The sequence below is a fragment of the Loxodonta africana genome, chromosome 14, assembly GCF_030014295.1.
Source record: "Loxodonta africana isolate mLoxAfr1 chromosome 14, mLoxAfr1.hap2, whole genome shotgun sequence".
NCBI classification, from domain to species: Eukaryota; Metazoa; Chordata; class Mammalia; order Proboscidea; family Elephantidae; genus Loxodonta; species Loxodonta africana.
Window position 1 is genome coordinate 42,631,337 of NC_087355.1, and position 26,035 is coordinate 42,657,371.

The 26,035-nt window shown below is 37.7% G+C and overlaps 1 protein-coding gene across 2 annotated transcripts in view; it reads right to left on the reverse strand.

The window, feature by feature from the left end:
• Nucleotides 1-26,035, reverse strand: part of RUNX1T1 (RUNX1 partner transcriptional co-repressor 1) — a 123,017-nt gene that overhangs the window by 14,761 nt on the left and 82,221 nt on the right. For both annotated transcript variants that reach the window (XM_023545861.2, XM_010588392.3), the window contains exons 6-10: nt 21,586-21,836; nt 15,968-16,053; nt 15,038-15,239; nt 7,009-7,077; nt 610-800 (exon numbers count right to left, since the gene is read on the reverse strand). In XM_023545861.2, coding sequence (XP_023401629.1) covers nt 610-800; nt 7,009-7,077; nt 15,038-15,239; nt 15,968-16,053; nt 21,586-21,836 — 799 coding nt within the window. The remainder of the gene's footprint in view (nt 1-609; nt 801-7,008; nt 7,078-15,037; nt 15,240-15,967; nt 16,054-21,585; nt 21,837-26,035) is intronic.

The following is a 26,035-nucleotide window of genomic DNA, read 5'->3' on the forward strand; positions in this document are numbered from 1 at the left end:
CTTTGGAGACCACAATATACCCAGAGTATCTCTACAAAATCCTTTGCATTAGGCAGAAACCATACATATACGCTACCCGCTACCCACTACCCACTGCCGTCGAGTCAATTCCGACTCATAGCGACCCTATAGGACAGAGTAGAACTGCCCCGTAGAGTTTCCAAGAAGCGCCTGGCAGATTCGAACTGCCGACCTTTTGGTTAGCAGCCGCAGCACATAACCACTACACCACCAGGGTTTCCATATACATGGTAGCACTGACATACTAACAGACATGTGCACACATACACTTAAACACATTCTTTTCAGTTTCTAAATACTGTTGGACAGTGACAAGAATTTCACTTTCACCTGTCACCCACCCACCATATTAAAAACACTTTTTTTTAAAGCAAAGAGTAGTTCTTTTAGATCTTTAATGAAGAAAACATACTTTCATCAGCTCTTACTCAATTCCAACTCCCCAAACTATTCTAATTTTTTTTTCTTCAAAGAATCATTGGGGTCTAAAGCAAGTCCAATATCTGCTTTTACTTACGCATCTTTGAACCAAAAATGAGCCCGTGAAAAGCATCATCTTCAAAGTGGAAGCTCCAGCGAACCCCTTACCTCGCTTGAATCCTCCTGCTGGTTGATAACCGCGAGCGCGTCTTCCGCCGCCTGCCGCTTGGCCTCGGCGACCGTGCGCTCCATCTTGGCTCGCTCTGTCGTGATCATGTCGTGGGCTTTCCGCTCCGCCTCGGACACGGCCTTCTGGAGCTCGGTCATCGCCTGGCGCTTCACCTCATTGACAGCCTCCTCTGTCCAGCAGTCAGGCCAAACCGGAAGAAAGCACATCTCTCTGTTAGCTCAGGGCCTGGGATACCGACAGCTGTTTAAAGAGAATTCTACAGAACACGCATGACTTTGATTCTGATTACCCAGCAATTACGGCTGTATAAAAAACTAGCAGATTTTTGAAATTCGATTAGGAAAACAAAAGGTGAGGCTCTTCTTTTAAATTGCACTTCTGGAATATTTTTTAAAATATTATACAATTTTCTACTAACCTACTGCATCCACAAATCATTCTGAGACGAAGACTAAGTAGTTAAAAGGACAAAAACCACCACGAGAAACCTGTCGGGATAATTCAGACCCACGAAGAAGGGAGTTTCCCATAATGCCGTAGGTTAATAGGAACAGAGGAAATACACGGGTAAAACTTTCAGAAAGAACAGAAGGGAATGGATTTTACACAGGCACATATGGAAATACAAGACATAATTTTGCTGGTAAAAATGCAACAACAGTCAAAAGCCTGCTGGTATAGCAATTAAGCTAATGCAGACCTTTTAAAGAAAATCAATGATGAAACAGACAGTCCAGCTTTTCTTTTTCTGAAATCGTTTCCTGAGTAATATGGATGTTTTTGTAGACTAAATGATAGGAATCTTTAAAAAATCATCTTCTCGTTTCCGCATTTTAAGCTGACATTCAATTACTTAATCAAATATATACAACAGTTTTGCATAACCGACTGTTGCTCTGGGCGGATATAACTGAATCATACCACAGGCCAAAACAATCAGCCCTAACTACAAACCTGAAAGGTGTCAAATTAGCTTTTTTTTTTTTTGGCTTTGGAAAAGGTGCAAAGATTTGACTAATGTGCAACAGAAGACTGACAACTAATGCAAGTAATTTCCATTTTAAAAAATTAACTGTTCTAATTAACAAGGGAAAATATCCTCCCCCTGAATTAGTTTATCTAATTTTCATCTTTATTCAAAGTAAAATGACAATGATTAATTGAAAATTTAATAAGCAGTAATTATTAACTTGGCAAACGTAGTACCAATTAACACTCTATTAAAACTAATTATGACATGTTTCATTCAAGTGTTTGCACTTGATTGTTTCACCCGCTTAAAAAGCACCTTAATTAAATGTTCCATTTAATTAAAAACATAGATTCCTAATAAAAACGGTTTACTGTAGATTAAAAACCTAAGAGATGTAAGAAACTCCTATGGCTTCTTAAATTTCTATGGTTTATTTCACACATCTACAGTCCATGGCTCGAGGATCATCAAAAGCTCTCTACTAGTAATTAACTGTCCTGACTTTTGTCATTTTGAAAGTATTGTTGCTGAACCACATTCCTTTGCAATTACTGTCTGCTAGAGTTTATAAACTAAAACATAAGGGCAAGATCCAGACTGGAAATATTAACTAAAATATGTTAAGCCTTTGTTGGTTGCTTTAAGATACGCATTTAAAATCTGGATTGAATCAGAGTAGTGTAAATGGAGCTTGCAGCATCTTCTTCACCAGGAGGTGAAAAGATGCCTTTATTACCCTGTCATAAATGACTCTGGGCACCAGGGAAGTACTGCCCTTCTAACTATACAGCCAGGGTCTAATTTCATTTGAATATTCAAGGTGAATTAAAATTCTATTTAAGTGGTAATACAGGACAATAATTTTTGCTTACGATCAAAGCTGCAGCTTGACTAATTGTATATGCAAATCAGGCAATTTATATTTAAATTATGCATTCCTATTCTAATCCCACAGGCATATACAGATCAGCAAAGAGAACTGGTAGGACATTTGCAAGGTGCTTGAATATTTATTACCAACTGCAAACATTCTCTGATCATTTGAAAAGAAATATAGTGGAAAAAAATTCAGTTCCAATTTTAAATCCAACATTATGTTAGATTTTTCCAATTTATAAAGATCTTTATAACTTTCAAGTGCTTTTTGATATCTTAGCTGTTGCTTTAAAAAATACTAGCTTTTAGGGGAAAATGGGTGTGGCTTTGCACATTTTAAAGGGTGCTTCTAATCTTTAAAAAGGTGTATTGTTATGTTGTATTACTGGGACAACATGCAAAATCTGAATAGGATCTGTAGATTAAACAATAGTGTTATATCAGTGTTAATGTCTTGATCTTGGTAGCTACTATATGAATATGTAAGAGAGTATCCTGGTCTTAGGGGAAAAAAAAAAATTGGTCTTAGGAAATACACACTAAAATGTTTAGGAGTAAAGGAATGTTATGTTTGTAACTACTTATAAATAAAAATAATATGATATTAGAGAAAGGGAGGGAGGGAAGAAGGGCGTAAAGAAAAAAGAGAAGATAATAAAGCAAATATGGTAAAACTGAATCGGTAAAGGAAGGGGATTTTTGTACTTTTTTTGCAACTTTTCTGCACATCTGAAATCATTTCAAAATAAAATGGCACAAAAATTATACAATGTGCTTTCAAGCACAGGTATACTCTCTTGCGATTATAATTTTCTCTGAAAAATATGCACTGGTTACACTACATTTTGAGAGTACTGCCCCTTCGGTATTTTTTCATATTGCTTTAATCTTTATTTTATTTACTTATCTTTTGCCACAAAACAAAGGTAATGTATGATACCGTCTTTGCAAAAACATATCTTACAGGGTTTTTTTTCCCCTTAAAAAACACTTGGCCAAAATAAATTCTATTAAGAAAACATTCTGCATCCCACTTTGAAGTGTGGCGTCTGGAGTCTTAAATGCTAACAAGCGGCCATCTAAGATGCATCAATTGGTCTCAACCCACCTGGATCAAAGGAGAAAGAACACCAAGGTCACAAGGTAATTATGAGCCCAAGTGACAAAAAGGGCCACACGAACTAGAGACTTACATCATCCTGAGACCAGAAGAACTAGATGGTGCCCGGCCACAACCGATGACTACCCTGACAGGGAACACAACAGAGAACCCCTGAGGGAGCAGGAGATCAGTGGGATGCAGACCCCAAATTCTCATAAAAAGACCAGACTTAATGGTCTGACTGAGACTAGAAGAATCCCGGCAGTCATGGTCCTCAAACCTTCTGTTGGCCCAGGACAGGAACCATTCCCGAAGACAACTCATCAGACATGGAATGGACTGGACAATGGGTTGGAGAAAGGTGCTGATGAGGAGTGAGCTACTTATATCAGATGGACACTTGAGACTGTGTTGGCATCTCCTGTCTGGAGGGGAGATGGGAGGGTAGAGAGGGTTAGAAGCTGGCAAAACAGTCACGAAAGGAGAGACTGGAAGGAGGGAGTGGGCTGACTCATTAGGGGGAGAGTAAATGGGAGTATGTAGTAAGGTGTATATAAGTTTATATGTGAGAGACTGACTTGATTTAAAGCACAATAAAAATTATTTAAAAAAAAAAAAAAAAACTTGCCCACAGCAAATCATAGAATCCTAGGGAAAAAAACCTTTCAAACTGTAACAGGCTGAGTAAAGATGTCACATTCTGCCCTTAATGTTCCCATCATTTTGGACGTCTTGACACTGTCAACACTAGAAAGGCTTTTTAAGAAGCCAAAAAAGACAAATATTTTAAGCAGTTATTCAAGATTTCCAGATGAAACTCATCTGTACTTTTCATTTAATTTATTTCCTAAAATTTAGCATCTATTCATAGAAAAATACCACATTCTTACACAAATAACATGTACCTTCTGCATTGGTCTGCCAGCTGTGCCTAACCCCCACCACCCACGAGGTATTTTCTTAAGTGTGCTATGCTAATTTTTTTTAACAGCAACATGTGGAACAGGACTGGCATGGCAGCGCTTGTGAGGGTGGCTCATGAGGGGTGGTGGGGAGCTGTGGTCAGCAAACAAACTCAGGAGACATGCGTTATTTGCATAAAAATATGGTATTCCCAAACTGCTCTTAAGCAGCAGATTAGGGATACTGCTCTAAGAGTATGAATTTAATCTATACTACTACCAAGTCATATTTTAGGGTGAAGACCTAATACAGATGGCAGGCACACCTGAAAAGAAATCACAACATTTTTCTTGCTAAAGTTTAATGATTCTTCCAGAGTGGGTGGCACAACCTATAACAAGGTACTGCTCCTTCTCTACTCTCTAAGTCCCCTGGCCTAAAATATATCCAGAATTGGTTTCAGATACACACAAAAGAGACAATGCAGAGAAATAACGGTGGACTCAATAGATTACAGCCAAGTTAAAAAAAAAAAAAAAAAATGCTGATTAAGTGCAAAATACATAGTGCAGTTTTGAATCTGCTTCCAACTGCTTACCACTTACGGTAGGACTTCCTTTGTGTATAAGCTATTCAAGTTGACTTTCCAACAAAGGTGTTATATTCAGAAAAATCTGCTCTCACTTAATAGCAGTCAAACAAAGACTTGAGCAGATAATAGCACAGAAGGAATGCGGATTACACAAGAGTTTACTGTCAATTTTTCTTTATGAACTATCAAGAATTTAACTTAAATACACATAAAAGGGGACATGCAGAGACTCTTCCACCATAAACAGTCATCCTTCTGTTGTTCAAAATGACAATTCTTTGTACCTCTGGTTGGAATAAGTTGCACTGAAAACTTAAAAATGTGGGCAAAAAAAGGGCAGAAGAAAGATATTAAAATTATTTTTCCAGGTAGGTGGCTCCCCGCATATTTTTACAGCCTGGGAGTAATACATCACTATTGCCCACTTGTTGTTGTTGTTGTTGGGTGCCATCAAATTGTTTCTGACCCATAGCGACCCCATGTAACAGAATAGAAATCCCCATAGGGTTTTCTTGCCTGTAATATTTACAGGAGCAGATCACTCTCTAAAAGTCGCTGAGTGGATTTGAACTGCCAACCTTTCTGTTTGCGCCCAAGTACTTAATGTTTTGAGTCAACAGGGCTCCTTACTGCCACTTAGGAAACATTATTAGAGGTAATCCTGCAAATCTGGTAATACTATTCACTTGAGTCACCGTATGTATTTTAACCTTTAGATTTAACTGAATGTATCTTTCTGATTTGCATATGGGACATGCACGAGATCTTTCTGGTTCTTAATATAAGCTACTAAACCTAGATACTATCAGATTTCCAAACTCATTCTCACTCTTCCAAAAACAGGTGCTTCTTAGAAAATCCACTGAAATACTCAGGTAAGATCTAAATGACCAGGGAGTCAGCAAGCTGCAGAACTTGAAACACAGCTGAGTCAAATCAAACTCAGGGAAATCATTTGCAGAAAAAAAAAAAAAACTGCCAAAAAAAAAAAAAAAAATCTTCCCCTTAGCTCCTGCTTCTTTGATTAGTGTTGCCAGCCCTATGCCCATTTGACTGTTTGCAGAAATATTATCTCCCAGATCCTCAACTCTGACAGACAAACTATCTTAACAGTTGGAGTTATTGAAGCGCAAAGACTCAGTACATGTTTTTCATGTCATCTCTAGCTCTTGAAACAGGTTTATGTTTTGTCTCCCGAGTTGGTTTTTATTTTGCTCAGCTTTTATAGTGCTGGTGTCCCGCCAAAATTCCGCAAGATCTGAATTTCTGTAGTCCAATGACAAGTTCATGGGTCATCAGGTACTTTAAAACTACTATAAAATATAGACAAATATCATGTAATAAAAAGGAGAGAGTATGCATGGAAAGGAAAGCTGAAAGTTCAGCAACTTTGTCTTGTAACTTAACCACTTAGCTCTGTCATTGACTATTAATTAGCACAGAGAATAAATTTTTTAAATTGGCTGTAACCATAAAATTCTGAGTGCCTGAACAACTAGATGTGTTGTGATATTTTTTAAAGAATGCAGAGGAAAAGGCTGAAGTATGCAATTTAATTTATAAAACTCCAGGTTTTTTTTTTTTTTCCATGAAAGAAAAAAAATGCAAGCAAGCTGAGACTTTTTATGCCAAGTTTCAGCCTGAAAGCATTCTAGCCCCTGAAAAATAGGGGTTTATAATGGAAATATTGCCAGCCTCTCAATTACAGTGGCACTAGCAGATGCTACTAAAATAAAAACTATTTCAGGTTCTAATCAGGCCTGGTTTATTAATCAGGTTTTTTATTTTGTTTTGTGGGTTTTTTTTTTTTGTTTTGTTTTATGTTTGTTGTTGTTGTTAGCAGTAAAGTTCTTGTCATTCTTCACATCACTGCATTAACAACTGCACACAGCTGCCAGAACACTAAACTCATGTTTTTAAACAATTCTTACCAGCTTTCTTCCAGATCTCCTCTGGCACGTATCCAGAAGCAGGCCTGTGAAGGAATTCCCGATGCGCGTCTATAGAAAGGATGAAAAGGGGGTAGAGAGAAGAGGAAAAGCACCGTAAGCACTGTTGTCATTACACAGCGCTGAAGTTAGCCATGCCCATTCTTTGGAATTCTCTCCAAAAACGCAATTTTAAAAGGCTGAACATTTTACTTCTAGAAAATAAACAAAAATAGCAAAGCCAGTCATCAGAGCACAAGGAAAATAGGTCGCTGGTCTCAATACCTTGTATGCCCGGAGCCAAAACCACTTAACCATCCCACTGTACCATATGATGTTTGGGAACATCTTCCCGAGCATTCTCTCTCTATGGGACTGATTTTGTTTAAGAAAAATTCTATTTGGTAGTTTTCCTTTGAAAAGTCAAATTGGTAGTTAGGGCAATGCAATATACATACAGCTCTGATTCTACCAACTCTCGGTAAATAGTCTTATTCCATGGCTAACCAGTTTCCACACCTAATTACTTCTTAAAAATATCACTCAGCATTGAAAAATGTTCACAAATCAGATCACATGGATTTGACATGGGTAGAAGAAATAATCATTAGAATTAATTCATAACTATTCAGTTACCGGAAGACTTAATACATGCTTTCCAGAAAACAAAGTTCCACTTAAAATTCAATGTTATATTTATTATACTTGTCGAATTTAAAAAGTTTGATAAAACAGCTAGTAATAAAGTTTATACAGAAATTCTAACTTTCAAAATAACATTTTCAAGGAAATGACATGCAATATTTTATATTTTTTAATAAATGCTTGAAAATAAAGTGTATATAATCGTCCATAGCTAAAATATGCACTAAATGTCTTCCATACTGGATATTCATAGGAGGCCTATGTATTTAACTGCATTTTTACACCAATAACACAGACCTTCTATGTTTGTTTGCCAACCATCCCGCCATGAGGTTTTCACAGAAGCACCACCATGCCCATTTTTTTTTTTAACATGTTGTTGTTAAAAAAATTGGCAGAGTAAGCCTACAAAAAAAATTTGCAGGGGAGGGGGGAGTGTTATTGGTAAACAAACATAAAAGATGCGCATTTAAAAAAAATTGTGTAAAAATACGGAAGTAGTTTTTAAGAAGATCGTTTTTACATTTTATAAAATATATCATTTAACCTATGATAAATTTCAAATACTTGGAATTTTCTCTACATTTTTAAGAAACGTCAAGTAGCGTGCTGATTTTTTGTTTTTAAATAATGCTTTGTCTAATGGTATATTAAAGATCAAATACAATTCAGTCCAGTCTCTTATATTTTATGGGGCTACTAAACATAAAAATAGAGAAAATTACAATCAACTTAGCTAAACGTATTTCATTATATTCGAATGCTTTAAATACTAGGAATTCTTGTAGGTGATCAGCTAGCCAGAACAGTAGAGTTCCCCGACTATTCTGAATTAGCAAAAGCTTACTATAGTTGGGTGAATGGTAATATGGAAACTCTCTGTACTATCTTTGCAACTCTCTGTACATCTAAAATTATTCCCAAATAAACTTTATTTTAAAAAATTTATATTATAATCTTACAAGTGCTTGATAATTAGATGAACTAGAAATACCCATGCATGTGCACATTCATCTTTATAGAGAGTAAATTACAAAAACCAAATTTTTTGAAGGTAATTTTCATTCCTAAAAAAAGAAAGAAAGCTTTAAAACTGTTTGGGGCATATATGACTTAAAGGAAACATGATATGGCTAATTAGGTTTGTCAAGATTACCTTCCACACCACTATAATTACTTCCATTGCAGTCAAGTTCACATTTAGCAACATGACACAATAAAACAGATTTGCTCATGACCACATTTAAAGGCTAGGAGAAAAGTCTTTTGGTACCATACAGAATACTAAGAATAATTTATTGGATAAAAATAGATTTGTAAAATCTGAATACAAACAAATTTAAAAAATGCCTTTTGTCATTTATTGAACTCAAGAAAGATCAAAGGCTTTATAAAAATTATTTTTGATAAATGGGCTATAATCGTTATAAGGAACAGGAAAGATGATGTCAAGTTATCCAAAGTTCAGGCACGAAAGATACAAATTACCATCCCCAGGCAGTGTGACAGGCAGAAGAGAGTTAGTTTTAGAGCCCAGTAGAGCTGAAGCTTGGCTCTGCCACCTACTACCTGTGTAACTTTGGGCAAGTGATTTTCTCTACACCTCAGGCACCTCGTCTGTAAAATGAGGAAGATACTACCACTACTTGATAATGTTTCTGTGAGGACTGAATGAGGTACTTCACATTACATGTTTTGACTTGGAACACCCTAAACGTTCATTAAAAGTTAGCTGTTGTTATCTTCATTGTTACTATTTAATAGGCTGCCCAATAAAATTGAATATATACTGATTTCTAGCCAAAGAAAGTAAAAAAGAGCACTTTAAAGTCCCTCCCCCCCGCCCTGAACTTAAATCCAAGTGGCACAAAACTTATCCCAAGAAAGAAAAAACCATTAAAGAAGTTTGGATTAAGCATTACACACCAAGTAATCATTTGGGCATGGAAGTAAGCAATTTGCTGTCTCACTCCTTGGTAGTTCTGAAATTTCTTAGATGATAAACTTATTTTAAACCTCATTTGGAATGTTTATGGCCACCAAATATACTCTAAGATTAGGTCTAGGGCTCAATCATCCTATCTTCCCATGATCTGTACACTGGGGATCCTGAAGGTCCCTATCAACACTGTGTAATATGTCACCTTCTTGGCTACATCTCCCTGTAATTCTCATTTGTCATATCCACATAAACTACAATGTCACCTGACTAGAAACACAACAGAAACATCAAAGTCAATCAAGTAAAACTGTTTTATTAACCCTAATCTACTTTCCAAAAAGCCTTGTTTTTTAAAAAATAGCAGCATAATCTAAAGGCAAATATCTGCATACACGTATTTTACAGTACCCACTCCAGTTTTAAGTCACTGCGTCCTTGCTGAGCATCAGGCCTACCAACAGAAAAAATGAACTGATCAGTAGTAGATGTACTTCTCAGAAATCTATTGTGATATCACGATGAATCCTACTGTAATAGCTACAGAAATCAAAGAACTTATAAATTTAACATCCCCTCTTCTGATTAAACAGCAGCAGTAAGAGAATCTACATAGCTGAGTTTAAAAACCAAAATTATTCCTAAGTTAATTATTATTAGGTCAAGGGACAACTTCTCCCTGAGGACTCTGTTATTTTAGAATAGGGGTTAATATAGATAAACCTATAGAAAATACTTTAAGATTTTTAAGTCTCGGATTCTAAAGAAGCTAATATTTAACAATTAACTCTTGACGACCTATAAAATACCAGTTGCTATAAAGTGGAGAGTTGTTCTAAAAGGTATTCGTAAGAACAAAGAAGGTCCTGTATGAAAAACCAAAAAAACCCAAACTCGACGGCAACGGGTAACGGGTCCTATATGAGATGTCTTAAAATGCTGAAAGATGGAAAAAAATATAGAAGAGTGTATGCTAAGTTGAACATGTTTTGAACTCCAAATTGCTCGAGAGTAGAGGAGGAATAATGGGAGGGGAACAGGACTAAATGTTTACATTCTCCTGAAAATAACACACACCTATGGAGAGAAGTGACCAAAACAAAGTTGGGGGGAAATGTTCTAAGGCAGTCTGTGATGTTTGAAAGAGATGGAAGGTACACTACACTACAACAGATGGAGACCACTGGATACTAGATACAGCAAGGGCCGCCATCAACATACATGAAGGGATGAGCTGATAGCCTTTGGAGAGCCAACGTGGCCTTATATGACCCAGGACAGCAATGCTCAAAGCTTGGCAGCACCTAGGTATGGCCTTCATCCTGTAGTGGGCAGAATGAGGCTGTAATCATGATAATATCTATTACAAAAACCATCAAAAGAAAGGAAGGGTTAAGAGATTCTATCTTTACAAACGCCACTTATTTCTCTTTTTAAACGATAAATTCAGGACTCTAAACACTATGTTTCAGAAGCCCAAACTCAACCTAGAAGCTAGCAACTGCATTAGGATTCTCACTGTTAACAACAAAAATGCCTAATGCTGCAGTTGGCATAGTGGTTATGTGCTACAGCTGTTAACCAAACGGTCGGCAGTTTGAATCTGCCAGGCGCTCCTTGGAAGCTCTGTGGGGCAGTTCCACTCTGCCCTATAGGGTGGCTATGAGTCGGAATCGACTCGACGGCACTAGGTTGGTGGGTTAATGCTCCAGGAGACAATCATCTCTTCTCCTTTTGAAAAGATGGACATTTTGCCTAATAGTCACATCTAAAAAGTGACCCAATATAATTAAATATATTAGGCTCTTTGAATACTTTACACATTTTAGATTATGGGCTCAGCTGAATGGCCCTGCAATAAATTTCACGATGTGATTTAAAGGAATCAGTGCAAATGTCCAATACTCTAAACTTTTATATTCAGATGTACTCTGAATAACGTGTGTTTTTTATAATCTGTTAGTACATAAATTGAACAAATCCTTTGGTTGGAAGAAAACTATTTTTCTAGAGCCTGGTATTATAAATTAAGGTCCCAAAGGTACAATAAAGAGTTGCTGTATTTAAGAAAGAATTTCCCCTTTCTAGTTTATCTATGAAGTGTGTAAATAATGAGTCACATATTTTGAAAACAGAACCTAGTATTTGAGAAATTAGCTTTCCAATTTTGTTAAGAATTGTGTATTTGGAGTATTTCCTACAAAGTAAATGAGTAATAGTAAAAAATACATTATTTCAAAAAGTCCTTCAAAATATCAATCTGTACTTTGACTTACAGAATGGAAATAACATTATGGCTTCAGTGTGTACTCAGTGCGTAAAATTGGTCAAGAGGTTATTCAAAATACAGCCTTTACTATCTGGGGAAAATGCCTCTTAAAATTCAATTAGTAATAGACTAATGATGTTATCTTACTAATCCCCCCACATTGACTTAATACTATGGATATATTTCAACAGTGAGAATGAGTTTAACAAGTGTTACATCATTGATGGAAGTGACATTCTCCTCTGGGTGGTTATTAGACACATTTAAAAACATACTAAGTATGTGTATGACTAAATATTACCAGTGCTCCAAGATAGGAGTGTAACTAGGACAATATTTTGAGTTAACAATATCTCCTATAATACTACACTGAAGGTCTTCTTTGAGAGAGAGTAGAATTGAGAGAATCAAACCAAAAGAAACACACACAACCGTAGGAAATGGAAACCCAGATGTATAAAAAGATACAAACATACCCATAATTCTTTCTACACACACATATACCCCCCCCCAGCCCACACACACACACTTTTCAGAGGTAGAAAGTAGATTTTTCAGCCAATAAGTCCCAATCCTTTCATTATACACATCAATACATTCAACTCCAATGCCCAGGAGAGAAACAAAAAAAGCGCTTAATGTAAATGATTGTAGTCCATGATTACAAACCACCTGCTCTCTTATTTAAAGCCCAGGTCCACAAAGCAGAACTCATATCAAGAATATCCACTAGCAAGGAAGCACGGTGAAGAAACTTGGCTAATAAAACTTGAACATTGTGTAGCTCTTGACAAATACTCTCTAAAGTTGTAATAATTTCTTAATAGGAAATCTAAGATTCTGTGCCCATAAAGGACAAGACTGTTTTAACAGAGTCGAAACAAAGAAATAAAATACCTGTAACCATTTTACAATATAATCTACAATCGCTTAAAACCAAAGCAACATCTCAGCTATACCAAAAGTATGAATTCATTAAACATCATTAAATGTAATATAATTTGTACATTCTTAAGACGTTTTTAAAAACAAAATTTATTCCTTTGGTTCCATATGAAGGAAACCGAACCGATCTTCCTGGTGAACACGCCATACATCAGCATCACCAGAATCCAGTTATGGTAGTGGTGACTCTATAGTTAAGTGTCATATGTTCTTTATGCTGATAATAACTCCTTTAAACATGAAGTCATATCAATTTCTGAAACTGTTATATGACTGGTTCTTTTGCACTGGACAGCAGATAGTTTCATAAGGTCAGGGGACTATACTGAGGTACCCATCCTGCATCCGCAGCACTAGCTGTTTCCATGCCTAATTCCTCCACTAGACCAAACATTCCTTAAAGGAAGGAATGAAGTATCTTTTTCCTTCACTACAGTGCCTAGCACAATGTCTGGCACATAGTAAGCACTCAATATATAGTGACTCAACGGATTTGTTCAAGAGAGAAGGCCAAACTTGATATTTCTACTCTCAAAGTTTATTTATGTCAAGACACTCAATTTTTCCCTACACTGCCAAAAAAAACCAAATGAAACTCATTGCCGTCGAGTCGATTCTGACTCATAGCGACCCTATAGGACAGAGTAGAACTGCCCCATAGAGTTTCCAAGGAGCGCCTGGTGGATTCGAATTGCTGAGTTTTTGTTTAGTAGCTGTAGCACTTAACCACTACACCACCAGGGTTTCCTACACTAAAACAGATGGTTACAAATATCCCCCCTTTTGTTTTTCCTGAGATGTATCATGATTAATCAATTTTTCATTCACAATAAGAAAATAAAACCAAGATGTTTATTTTACTCTGCCCTAAATAGTTGTTTAAAACAATACTGGTTCAAATCAAACTTAAATCTATTTTCATCATTTAACATAATCTAACAAATACATTTTTGTCTTTAAAATATGCTTCAGAATAATGCCTGTTGGGTAAATTAAATGACTTGGAATCTTCCTTTATTTTATACTTATTATGGTAATAGGCATTTAGCATTCAGGGATTAGCAAAACTAAAGTGCAAAGAACACTGCACTGGCTAGGAATAATTTAAATTAAAAAAGATAATGTGTTCAATAGCCAAATAACATACTTCAAGCTTTTAATTTTTGACAATCAAGGCATGGTGGTAATGTGGCCAAAGTCATGAACTTAACCTGCAGGCTGTGTAATCAGTTTTATAGCAGGGATGATACCCTAACCAGAGTTAGCTGCCAGGTATGGGGCTGAACACACAAGAGAAGGAAATGAAAGAATGGGGATCAATACAAGTCTATCTTCACTAGGTGTATTCACGCAGTATTCCCATGTAATGGCCAGCAATGTGAAGGATAATATCCCATTACTAATTGAGGTAAGATTTTAGAGATCATTTAATAATTCTTTCAGGTTGAAGATTTCTTTCAGTATATTTGGGGTTATATTATACCCCAGCCATTCCCAAATACCAATACTAAATATGGCTACATATTAGTGTTCGATTTCAAAAGTGCATATTAATAGTTCTGCTATAGAACAAGAATTAATAAAATCATGGTCAAGCAATCTAAGTTACAATCGAATCACAGCAAGAGAGCTACATCTTTAGCATTAATTTTCAAAAAGCAGTGAGCAAATGACAGTCTTTAGGTCTCTCCTTGAAGGGGTTTTGAGTAAACGTTTTGTTTTGTTTTCTTTTTTAAATATAAGATACAGCTACAAAAAACAAGATAGTCTTAGAGACCGTGTCTTGAATTAAAAGCCAGAACACATACACCTGGAGAGCCATGCCCTGAAACACTGGTGCGCAGTGCAAGAATTCTCTGGAAAGCTTATTCAAGCTGCAGATGCTCTGGGCCCAGCCTGGGATTCTGTTTTTGCAGGTTTGAGGCAGAGTCCAAAAGGCTATATTATCAATAGGTTCAAATTTTAGTGATGCCCGGTAAATTCCAGTTTGGCTTTGAAACTCTGACATAAGCTTGTCACCTTAATCTGGAAAAGCAGTTCAAGCTTTGTGACCCTTTCTTTATCTGTCCATCTAGCTACTTTCTTAACAGATAAGACACATTTGAAGATATGTAAAGTGTCTATTGTTCCAAAATTCCCTACACATGCTTTATTTATCAACAGACAAGTTAAAAATGAAATCAGCATTAGTAGCATGAGAAATATCTGTTGGCTCTGTCCATCTGAAAAGGTACCTAATGCAACGGGGTCTGGGTTGACGGGACTCTGCTGCCTGGAGTGGCTGCTGCTACTGCTGCCGCCCTTTTTCAAGTCCTCTGCATCACTGTACCGCCGGATCCAGTAATTCAGTTCCTCACGGTCTGCCTCCTGACACCGCCTTAGTACAGTGAGAGACCGCCGGGTTTTTTCTACCATGTCCATTATGCAATTTAACAGCTATGTGAGAAATAGGGGAAATAGGGAAGAATATATAAATCATCACACATTTGGTTGATCCAAAAAAATAACCAAACCCAGTGCCATCTAGTCGATTCCAACTCATAGTGACCCTACAGGACAGAGTAGAACTGCCCCATAGAGTTTCCAAGGAGTGCCTGGCAGATTCACACTGCCAACCCTTTGGTTAGCAGCTGTAGCACTTAACCACTGCACCACCAGGGTTTCCATTTGGTTGACAGTAAAGCTAATAATTCTAGGACGATAAAGGATGATATCCCTTCTGATATTTTTAAGAGTTTGGATTTGAAATTCAGATCCAATAGCTGACAAAATTGAATGGAGATGAGCAGGAAAAGTGAGAGGTCTAAAGATGAGTTATGACACAGATTCCACCTGAAGGGTCAGAGCCAGTAAAACCACCTTCCTAAATACTAACGCCATTGCCATGTAAACTAAATGACCCTTTCCCAGGAAAACGAGAGCCCAACAATCTCACTTTGAAGAATTTTTTCCAAGATCTAAACATCTGTCTTGCATAAGTGACTTTAATATCGATTTAAAAACTGAATTCTAAATTCTATCACAAACCTTCTCACTTATTTTTTTCAAACAAATCAGGAAAGATAGTGCCATCAAAGTATCCTCAAGCTTTTATTTTATCACCTAACCTCACTCTGGTTGTTCTTCAAAACATTTTTTAATCTAAATAATTACCAACATCTTACATGGTCAAGATGTTTCCATTCTTCTGCCCATTCTCTGTCTGTCAGTCTGTGATCGATCATTTCTTCTTGACGTGTGCCATGCAACCCTACAATGTAGAGAAGAAGGCTGATTCACCCTCAAGTATTCAGTGCAAAATCCATATGGACACAGTCACAAAGCAAGGATTATGTGGGAAAATGAGCAATCTGAGAATATATTTGATTTTGAACAGAAACATGAATCACACTCAGATTCAGAATCTGGGGTTCCTCAGAGAATGATAAAATGTTAGAACTAGAAAGAATTTTAGAGATCATCTGGTCACAACCTTTCATGTAACCCATGAGGAAACAAGTTAAATGACACCAAGTGCAGGACTAGTTATCTATACAACACCCCCATTATATCCTAATTCTTTTCTAATAATTTTATTTTTGTTGTTGAGAATACACACAGAACATACACCAATTTAACAATTTCTACATGTAGAATTCAGTGACATTGATTACATTCTTGAATTTTCTGAGTTGCTCCTCCCTATCAACATAAATTCACTGCCCCTTAAGTTTCCTATCTAATCTTTTGAGTTGCTGTTGTCAACTGGATCACGTATAGATGGATCCAAAAGAGCACAGTGCTCAAAGTAAACATTCTTTATTAGTTAAACTAAATTATTGTTTGGTTTTAAGGAGACTTTAGGGGATACTTTTGTTTACGGTTTAAAGATCATCTCATATCTAACTTACCCATTGCTGGTAGATAGGCAAAAAGACACAGCCATTGTGGAGAACAGTATGGTGCTTCCTCAAAAAACTGAAAATAAAACTACCATATGACCCAGCAATTCCACTCCTAGGTATATGCCCAAAAGACTTCAAAGCAGAGACTCAGACAGACATTTGTACACCAGTGTTTACTACAGCACTATTCACAACAGCCAAAAAGTAACATCTTAAATGCCCAACAATGAATGAACGGATGCACAAAATGTGGTATTATCCTAATTCTTAATACAGGAAACCACAATTAGATGTTACACTGTGTCAAAATAAGGCTTTCCTGATTAAAAATCAAGATAGCAGAAGTTATTTTTACATGGGCAGAGATAAGCACGGTAGAATTTTTCCACATTTCAGCATGGTGTAAATGAAGACCATCCTAGTAGACATATCACCATGATAAAATTAGGCCATGAAGAGAGACGGCTGGGATAATACGAAAATGATAGACGTATAGTCAATTAACCAAAAAAATAATAATAACAAAAGTAATTTGGACATCCTCTTTAAAAAAAAAACAGCCTTTCAAACCTAATTTCAGACAACTATCATAAACGCAAGCCAAGAGACCAAAGTGCTAATTTGAAGTTCATAACATAAGCATTAATGCTCATTAGCATCACAGTTAAGACGACACTACTATGCAAAAGTGGCATGTGAACGTTCGCCCCGTGAGTAACAATATTAATGAACATAAACAGTTAGTTGCGTTGTTCATCCACACAGAAAATAACTGTGCCACACTAAAAGGGATGAAGGCTCTGATCAGAGATACCCAGAAATGTTTTGCTCCTCTTACAGGTTCATTTTGGATAAAACCCCTTTCATTTTACTCTAAAGGTAAGGGACAGGGCTATGGCTGTATTTTCCAATTTAAACATTCTTTTTGGTTGCCACTTCAGACTTAGCGAACTAAGTCTGGCATGTGTTGGTCTTGTAGGCTGCCTATGCTACGCCTCTGAGGGCATTCCCAGAAAACCCAGTGCCATCGAGCTGAGGGCATTACATAAGAATTAAACGATGGTAAGAGTTATAAGACACTTCATGCCATTTTGTATGAAATCTAAGTAGATAGCAATCCTTTTTTTTTAATTGATTTAGAGAAATAAACACGATGAGTCACATGACTCCTTTCCGCCCACCATGAAATGCGATTTAATTGGTAACTAATTGCAGTCAACAAATACACAACAGCTCTTTCTCAAGCCAAATAAAAAATTAAATATAAAACACTTCGGTGTCCAATTAGAACATATTCTTAGATACATTTTAAAAGCTGAAATTGTCAATGCCACCTATTGGTAAAAAAGTAAAATTGCAAATACATTTCAATAATTTGCATAATAGAAAAGATGGGGGGAAAGTATTATTTAATTATTGCTCTGTTTGTTGTGATTCTTTCAAGCTGAAATGTTTTCAAATATGTAATTTTTGTTGACTTTTCGTTGCCTGTGTTCTAGGGAAAAAGCACTATCATCCAAACTGGTCATCATGAAAAACACCGAATGAGACAGTAACTTTCACAATGGAGGCATCTTAATATCTGCCTTTTAAAGACCAAGAACTCCAGCGATCTTGAAAGTTTCAAAAATTTAGCAGACTAATCAGTAATGATATGAGCTCTGGCATCTACAATCACATTAACGAACAACAGGATGTTTGTGGCTACTGGGACTCTAGCATTTGTGGAACGCTGCTAAGTTCTATCTTGTTTTTTTTTTAAGTAAGTTCCTTAGAAACACTCTTGAACCCAAGTACTTGGTAAAGAAATTTAGCAAAAAACAACTCGTTTTCTGCTTTTGAACTCTGATAGTCATGAGTTAGAATCAAATACCCTAAAGGAAAAAATAAAAACTCAAAATTCTACCTTTATTAATTTCTCTATTTCTGATGCTTAAATATTTAGTACCTCACCATTTTTATTTCTATTCATAATGCTAGAGGGATGTGCTAAAGACAAATAGCTCATAATCATTACAGGGCACATTTTCATTTGCAGGAAATGTGACACTAATATTCAGTCTTAACTGGTTCTTTATGTTTTAGAGGATTTTAACAAACTCGGCTGATACGCTAAGCTTATTTATGAACTAATGCTGCTTATAAAGATATGTTGTTAAATAATTCTGGTGACTACATGTCCCTATATATAACAGGAATTTATAAATCATACCAGACTAAGTATACCAGTTATGACAATTTTTATATTCTCAAAGGGCAACCTGATGTAAAACCATAATTTGTTACCCATACATCAAGATTTTATTTTACATTAACACACACACTAAACTATGCCAGCCTTTCAGGATATTTAAGTAGTTGCACATACTTACAGAGATTAACACTATTAGGTTTATAAGCTAATATAATTAAAAGGTAAGGAACATTGTATAAAGAAAATCATATAAAACCAGTGAGTACAGATATAATTCATAAAGGGATATTTTATATTACTAGATGAATATATAACCATTGCACATAAGCATAATTACTTCCTTGCTGACTATACTACACTGGAACCAGTATTTCATAAAATAGCATTTGCTGCTGAAGAGACAGGCCATTTCCAAACACCTACAAAATGGGATATCTTGTATTGGTTTTACAATGACCTGATGGCTCTACTTGTATTTTAAAATGAGCAATTGTGGTTTTAGGTCATTAAGTCTTTAAATGGCAAAGCTTTTGCTTAAAAGGGGATTGCTATGCCCTTTGATTTTGGGGGTCAAAATATCAATCCAGGCTGAGAAATAACAAGACCACTTTTGAAAGCTCTTCAGAAATGGTACCTGAGAGAACATTAGACAGACTGGCTATCAAAAAAACCACATATTACACCTACTCCTCACTTATCAACTACCTCATCATCCAACATTCCACATTTAGGATACTAGTAAAAACACTACTCTCTGACTACTTTGGGTACGAGGGGCTGAGGAGAGACAGGGAGGAGGAGAAGGTTTGTGAAAGAAGTGAGGTCTTGTGAGCCACCAGCAGCTCGTATCACCCAGGTCCTGCAAAGGAGCCGGAAGGGCCAGGGTGAGCGCAGGGTGGGCTGGCAGCACAGTAGGCAGCAGGAGTTGGGGCTGCAGGGATCAGGCAGGGGTGCTCAGAAGTCTCTTCTTCCAAAGACGCCTCTCTGCCACCTCTGCAGCCTGCAGCAGGCCCAGGTGGCCAGGCCTTACCTGCTCTCAGGTCCTGGAGCTGTTGCTGAAGCCCATCTCTGGGGCTGGTGGAGCAGGAAGGTGGAGAGGCAAGGTGGGGGGGTCACGCAGAAGCCTAGAGCATGGGCAGGTGATGGTGGGCCCCTGTTGCTCCAGAGGCAGTGGGCAACCCCTGACCACCCCCCACCCAAAGCCCGGCAGTGGTGGGGAAGGGAGGCTTGATACACCCACACATCCCAAAGACAGGATGCACACTCGACTCCCACATATGTCAATTTTCAAATAACGACCTGCTCTTTCAAACCTAACCATGCCAATAAGTGAGAAATAGGTGTACATGCCACTCGTCTGACACAATATAAATGTAGAAATTACTGCTGTGGAAAAACAGAACTACTATTTTACTATCTCCCAACCAAAGCCTTGATCAACTACCCCATTACCCTGATCTTCCCTTTCTGCTTTCTAAACATTTGGTGGTTTATGTGTAGAAAGGCAAAAAGACCCTAAATATGGAAGCCCCCGTTTGCTAATAACCTAGCTGAAAATCTAAGGTAAACTTCTGCTCACCACACTATCTCTGTATGTAACTAAAAACTGATTGTCACAACTACTCAAGCAATGGATCACTGATTGGCTGCATTTCCCAGAGTTCTGCATCCTCAGCTCTGTTTTCTGGCTCCCCACTTGGACTTCATCCCTTGCCATTTCCAGCATCCTGCCAACCAAATCACCAGGTCAAGAATGTTTGCCAGCAACTAGGTACAAATTAAGAAGTCCTGCTGGGTGACAGTATGGAATAGGACGTGGAAAAAGAAGGGTTGACTGTTTCTCTCAGTGTTTATGAATAGCTTGACTCACCAAAAATTAACTAAGAATGGAAGGTGCTCCAGGAACAGTGCACTTACTCCCTCGTGGTACCATCACCTTGACCACTGATCATGTGTCAAAACTTACGTTGCTCATATTCCCTCTCATTTTTCATGGCAGACAGTTGTTCTTTAGAAGGCAATGCCTTCATTCTCTCCTGGCAGCTACTCTACTGCCTCACGTACAATAGCTTTATGTAACGAAGGAACTAACTCAGGCAAAAAGAACACAAATTTGCCCCCAACTCAATTCCCTCTTTGTATCCTGATATTTAACACAAATCATTAATGCTGAATTTAACCACCGGTGTGTACTTTCAGGTAAAGGAAAGTACCAATTCATCCTTCAAAGAACATCTGTCCAGTGAAGCCACAGATACTCTTATGCCTTACCGTACTTTAGAAATATGGAATAACATGGAGACTGGGAATATCACAAACTTTGAGACGATCTGAAATAAAAGATGCAATGCAAGAAAGGAAACTGATTTTTAAAAAAAATATTTATGGCCTGCATACTGCATATGAAATTGCTCATGCTAAAATAAAATTTAAACTAAAAAATTCACTTTGCATTTGCTACCACAAATTAAGGATTTTGTATAATTTAGATGCCTCCTCCCAAAACAAATGACCTGCTGTCTTAAATACAAGTGACTGAGGGAACAAACCTGTTAAAAAAAACATAATAATAGTAACCAAGTATTCTCATAGGCAAAGAAAACTTTTACCCCATCACAGATTTCAAGCCTCAAGTTCAGCTGAGAATGACGGGCATCTTCAAGCATCCAATCCTATAAAAAGTGAACAGATCTTTCCGTCTTACCCATAGGTCTGTTTCTGTCCCTGAGGTCCCTGTGGCTGGGGTGTCGATAAGAGTCCCTGTAGTGGTGGGCAATGGCCATATCATCCAAACGGTAATGCTGAGGTGGAGGTGGGGTAGGGTGAGGCAGGCCGTTGGGCTGGTAGGATAAGCCATTATTTGGACTGTACCGCTGGCCTGGGCTAATAGTGCATGGTCGCTTGCTTGGATGTTCTGAGTGCAAAGGCTCTCTGTCAAAGCCATTTTCTTTGGTTCTGAAGTGGGGAGGGAGAAAAAGATGTTGTTTCATAATGTATTCCACAACCAGCATAGTTCAGACATGCACACTTGAGCTTGTACTATCAACGGAATATTTGTTTATTGGCCAGAAACGTTCTAACCTCAGCTTCCCCAACCAATGAGAGTTCAAAGGAACCCATGCTGAGGCCTACAGGATCATAAGGCTGTACACAGGAGAAAATATGTTTCACTTTTCATCAAATTAGCAATTCACAACTTCTCAGTTAACACTCTTGTGGTTAGCTCACAAATAAAAGGAAATTCGACTGCCCTTTGCAGGTTACATTTTCATTCAAAAGAGGTTACCTGACTTCCAAGGAGTTCCTCTAAGGCCAGTTGTATTTGGTGAAGATTCGTCAAGGTAAAACATCATTACTCTCTTGGTGAGTATTACAGATACACCTATTCCTTTATCCCCCTTGGCATCTGACTTTCATGTCAGGGAACATCTAAAAGCCGCGTTATCTAATACGATAGCCACCTGTGGCCATTGAAGTTGAAATGCAAGTCAATTAAAATTAAACACAACTTAAAATTCAGTTCTTCAGGAACAGTAGCCACCTTTTGGGTTCTCAGCAGCCACCTATGGGACTATGGTATTGGACAGTGCACATATAGAACAACTTCATCACTGCAGAAAGTTCTATTGAAAAGCACTGATCGAAATGAGCTAATGCAATAAAGCAACGCAATGTCTGGGGCCCTGACATTATCCTCAGTCACCAAGATAATCAACCAGCAGTGGCACAGAGCTAGCCAGGACTAGAAGGGTAATCTAGATCAACCCCTTACTTAAAAATTGAGGAAATACATGCCCGGAGAGCTTGTGTGACAGGCCTGGGTCAACAGGTCACGTGGTAGGACTGGCACATCTAGACTGCACACATCATGTGAAGTACAGAAATTTGAATTTTGCTTTCAGAAGGAATGTGTTCTATAAATGAAACCTAATAATTAATCATTGCCCCTGGATTCTCAAATAAAAGTAGTACTAAATAAGCATTTTCTGGCTAAATACACCTCTGTTGCCTTAGAGGCAATAACCAACAATACACTCAGTGAGATAGGAACAAAATCAGCTCCAACTTCAACTGGAATCATAGCCCCCAAACCAATGCTTTGCTCAGCAGCTGGTTCTCCTCACAAGGCCAGCCTTCTATTCTTAGGCCAGTGATGCCTATTTCCTCAAGGAAATTCCTCATAAGAAGTCACAGCGACTGCATATTTCGGCATGCCTTTTTGGTTTCAGGTTGGTAAAACAATAGCATAGAGGCCTTAAATAACCTTTCCTACTTTCCCAACATCCAGAAATTGTCTTTGTCTGGTAACACTGGAGGGGTCTGAGTGGAAACAACTGACAACAGAGATCATCAGGGGCAACAAGATTCTACAGTGAAGCATCCTTTATGTCCCTTCGGGATGGATGCCCACTGACAATTTACACATACCAGACTAAGGAGAAGGAAGGAGTTAGACACAGAGGCTACAGACACACAGAGAACTGAGGGGGCGTCTGTCCAGTTAGATGTGAAATGAATATGTGCCCCAAAAAACAAAAACCAAACCAGTTGTTGTTGAGTGGGTCTCGACTCATGGCAATCCCACGTGTTGCAGACTACAATTGGGCTCCACAGGGTTTCCAAGGCCGTGACCTCTTCAGAAGCAAATCGCCAGGGCTTTTTTCTGAGGTGCGTCTGGGTGGGTTTGAACCACCAACCTTTCAGTTAGTAGCCCAACACAGCCATTTGCAGCACCCAGGGACTACAAATATGTGCCTACCACTTGCTAAAGGATGCAACGCACGGGATACATAGGAGATACACTGGAAATGACAGCAGAGCATGGCCCCCTTGGGTGTGAGGCCAGAATTCTCAATGCTGCTCCCATCAAAGTATATGTCTGTACTAAAAACATACTGACTCCATACATATTGATCACTGATCCATACATATTGTACACTAAAATGTACACTATAGCTCAGCCATTACCTAAATGCATTGCTTTAAAATAACTCTAAAAAATCAAAGAAAACATTGTAGATATCAATTCATCATCTAAGAGTATATCCACGAGGCTCTAATCTGCATTTTCATATCCCATACATCTCCAAATAATACATTTAAACATCCAATGTGTATTACCAGCATACATCAGGTGGAAAATACTGAAGACTTAAGAGCTATGAACATAATGCTAACACAGCACCTACCTTACTGGCAGTGTGGTGTAGTGGAAAGAGCACTGGACTGGGAATCAAGAGACCTGAGATCTAGTCCTGGCTCTTCCACGACTAGCTGTGTGACCTTGGCAAGCCACTTAACCTCTCTGGACCTCAGTTTGCTCATCTGTAAAATGAAAGGGTTGGACTAGATCAGTGGTTTTCAAACTGTGCCACCTGAGGTGCTTCAGGGATTCTGAAGGCAGTGAAGAATGTTTTCCCCAAACAATCAAGATTTTAAGGGCCAGAGGAACCCACTTACCATTTTTATCTATTTTACAAACTGGGGTTCCATACAGAATTTCATTTTTAAAGGAAAAAGTCTGCTGCTAAAATTAAGTTTGAAAACCACTGGACTAGATGATTTCTGAGGTCCGTTTCCAGGTTGAAAACTCTACAATTTAATTATTCTATCTAAATTTCAAATCTAAATTTCATGGTTATGCAGGTCGAAACACACAGGGCCGGCGGTCCTCTGGCCAAATTGTAAGTTCCCAAGTCAAACACCGTAGCTAAGATTTCTGCTCTTTGCTTTGAACAATTTATTATTTAGTTTATTTTTCCTGCACAAATAGAAAATATGCTCTAAACGTCTTACAGCAGCCCCTGTAGCATTTCTAAATATCCTTGGCCCAGTTGTGTAAAACCGTCTCGACTTACTCTTCTCTTCTTGTTCAATGATAACAACAATGGCATACAACATTGGGAGAATTCTTAGTTTTCAAAGTAGTCAGATATGTGATTTATTTTAACCCTCAAATCAGCCCTCTGGATCAGTCGTATTGCTTCAATGACCCATTATTAAGGGTGAAAAACGCTTTTTTCCCTAATACAGGGAGAGTAATGTCTTAAGGGGCAGAGTTAGGTCCAGAGTCTGTCCTCTCACCTCTGTCAGGGACCCTGACGTGGGTCCCATTTCTGTCAGTTACAGAAGCTCATCGCTTCTTGGAGATAGTTACATTTTAACACTGGAAGCATTAAAACATTCACAGCCACAGAAACAAAGCTATGCAGGGTCCCTGGGGCTTCCTCCCACTCACATCTACCTCTTTGTAAGGCCAATCCTATTCAAAGGATGCGTTATGTCCAGAAAGGGAACTAAAACAACCTGATTGCTTTTTGTCTGTTTGCTTCTTAGAAATGCCCACAACTATCTATGTCTAATTTGCCTGGGCAAATTCCAAATTTGCATTTCTATTTGTTGCCCTTTCAAAGTGGATTAGGCAAAACTAAACAATACTTTTCATTGTCCCATTTCAGCAATACTCTTGAAATAGCTCCAGTTCTAGAGGAAAGGCCTGACGTCTCACAGAGTACTGGAGAGTTTTTGTTTTGTTTTGTTAATCAACCTGAGGATGTTTTATCTCCCTGCCAGAAGCACCATTCCTGAACATCAGCTAACCACTTCCCCATGTAGCTCCTGATCACTTCTCTCTGTCTGACGGCCCTAAGGCTCAAGAGAGCTCAGGAGCAGGTGTATATGACTTCAAGTTTCTTAACTTTCTGGCTTCAGTTTCCTGCCCTTTCATACGGGACTAAGAGAAAAGAAGGCATGTAAAAAAGCTTAAAAGACAACTTAATTTACACTTTCACTCCACCTCAAACTATTTTTTGCCCAATTTCTCAACAGCAAGAGCTCCAAACTATTAGAGAAAGAAAACATTTTAAAAAATTTTCCTTCTATATGAAATATTTAAAAAGTCATGATTGGCCAGTGTGTATTGATAATCCCTTACAAACATTTACATAAAGTAGTATAACATTTAAGATAATGGGAAAGAATGAAAAAAATCTATTATAAAATCATGATAATACAGAGAATAAAGGAACTAACTTCCTAAAATGGCAAGATCATACATAAGATTTTGTTCCCAGATTAAAATTAAAAAAAAAAAAGTGGGAAGAAAATACCACTATAAAGACTGTCCTAGAAGGCAGCAAATTAGTAGAGTATAA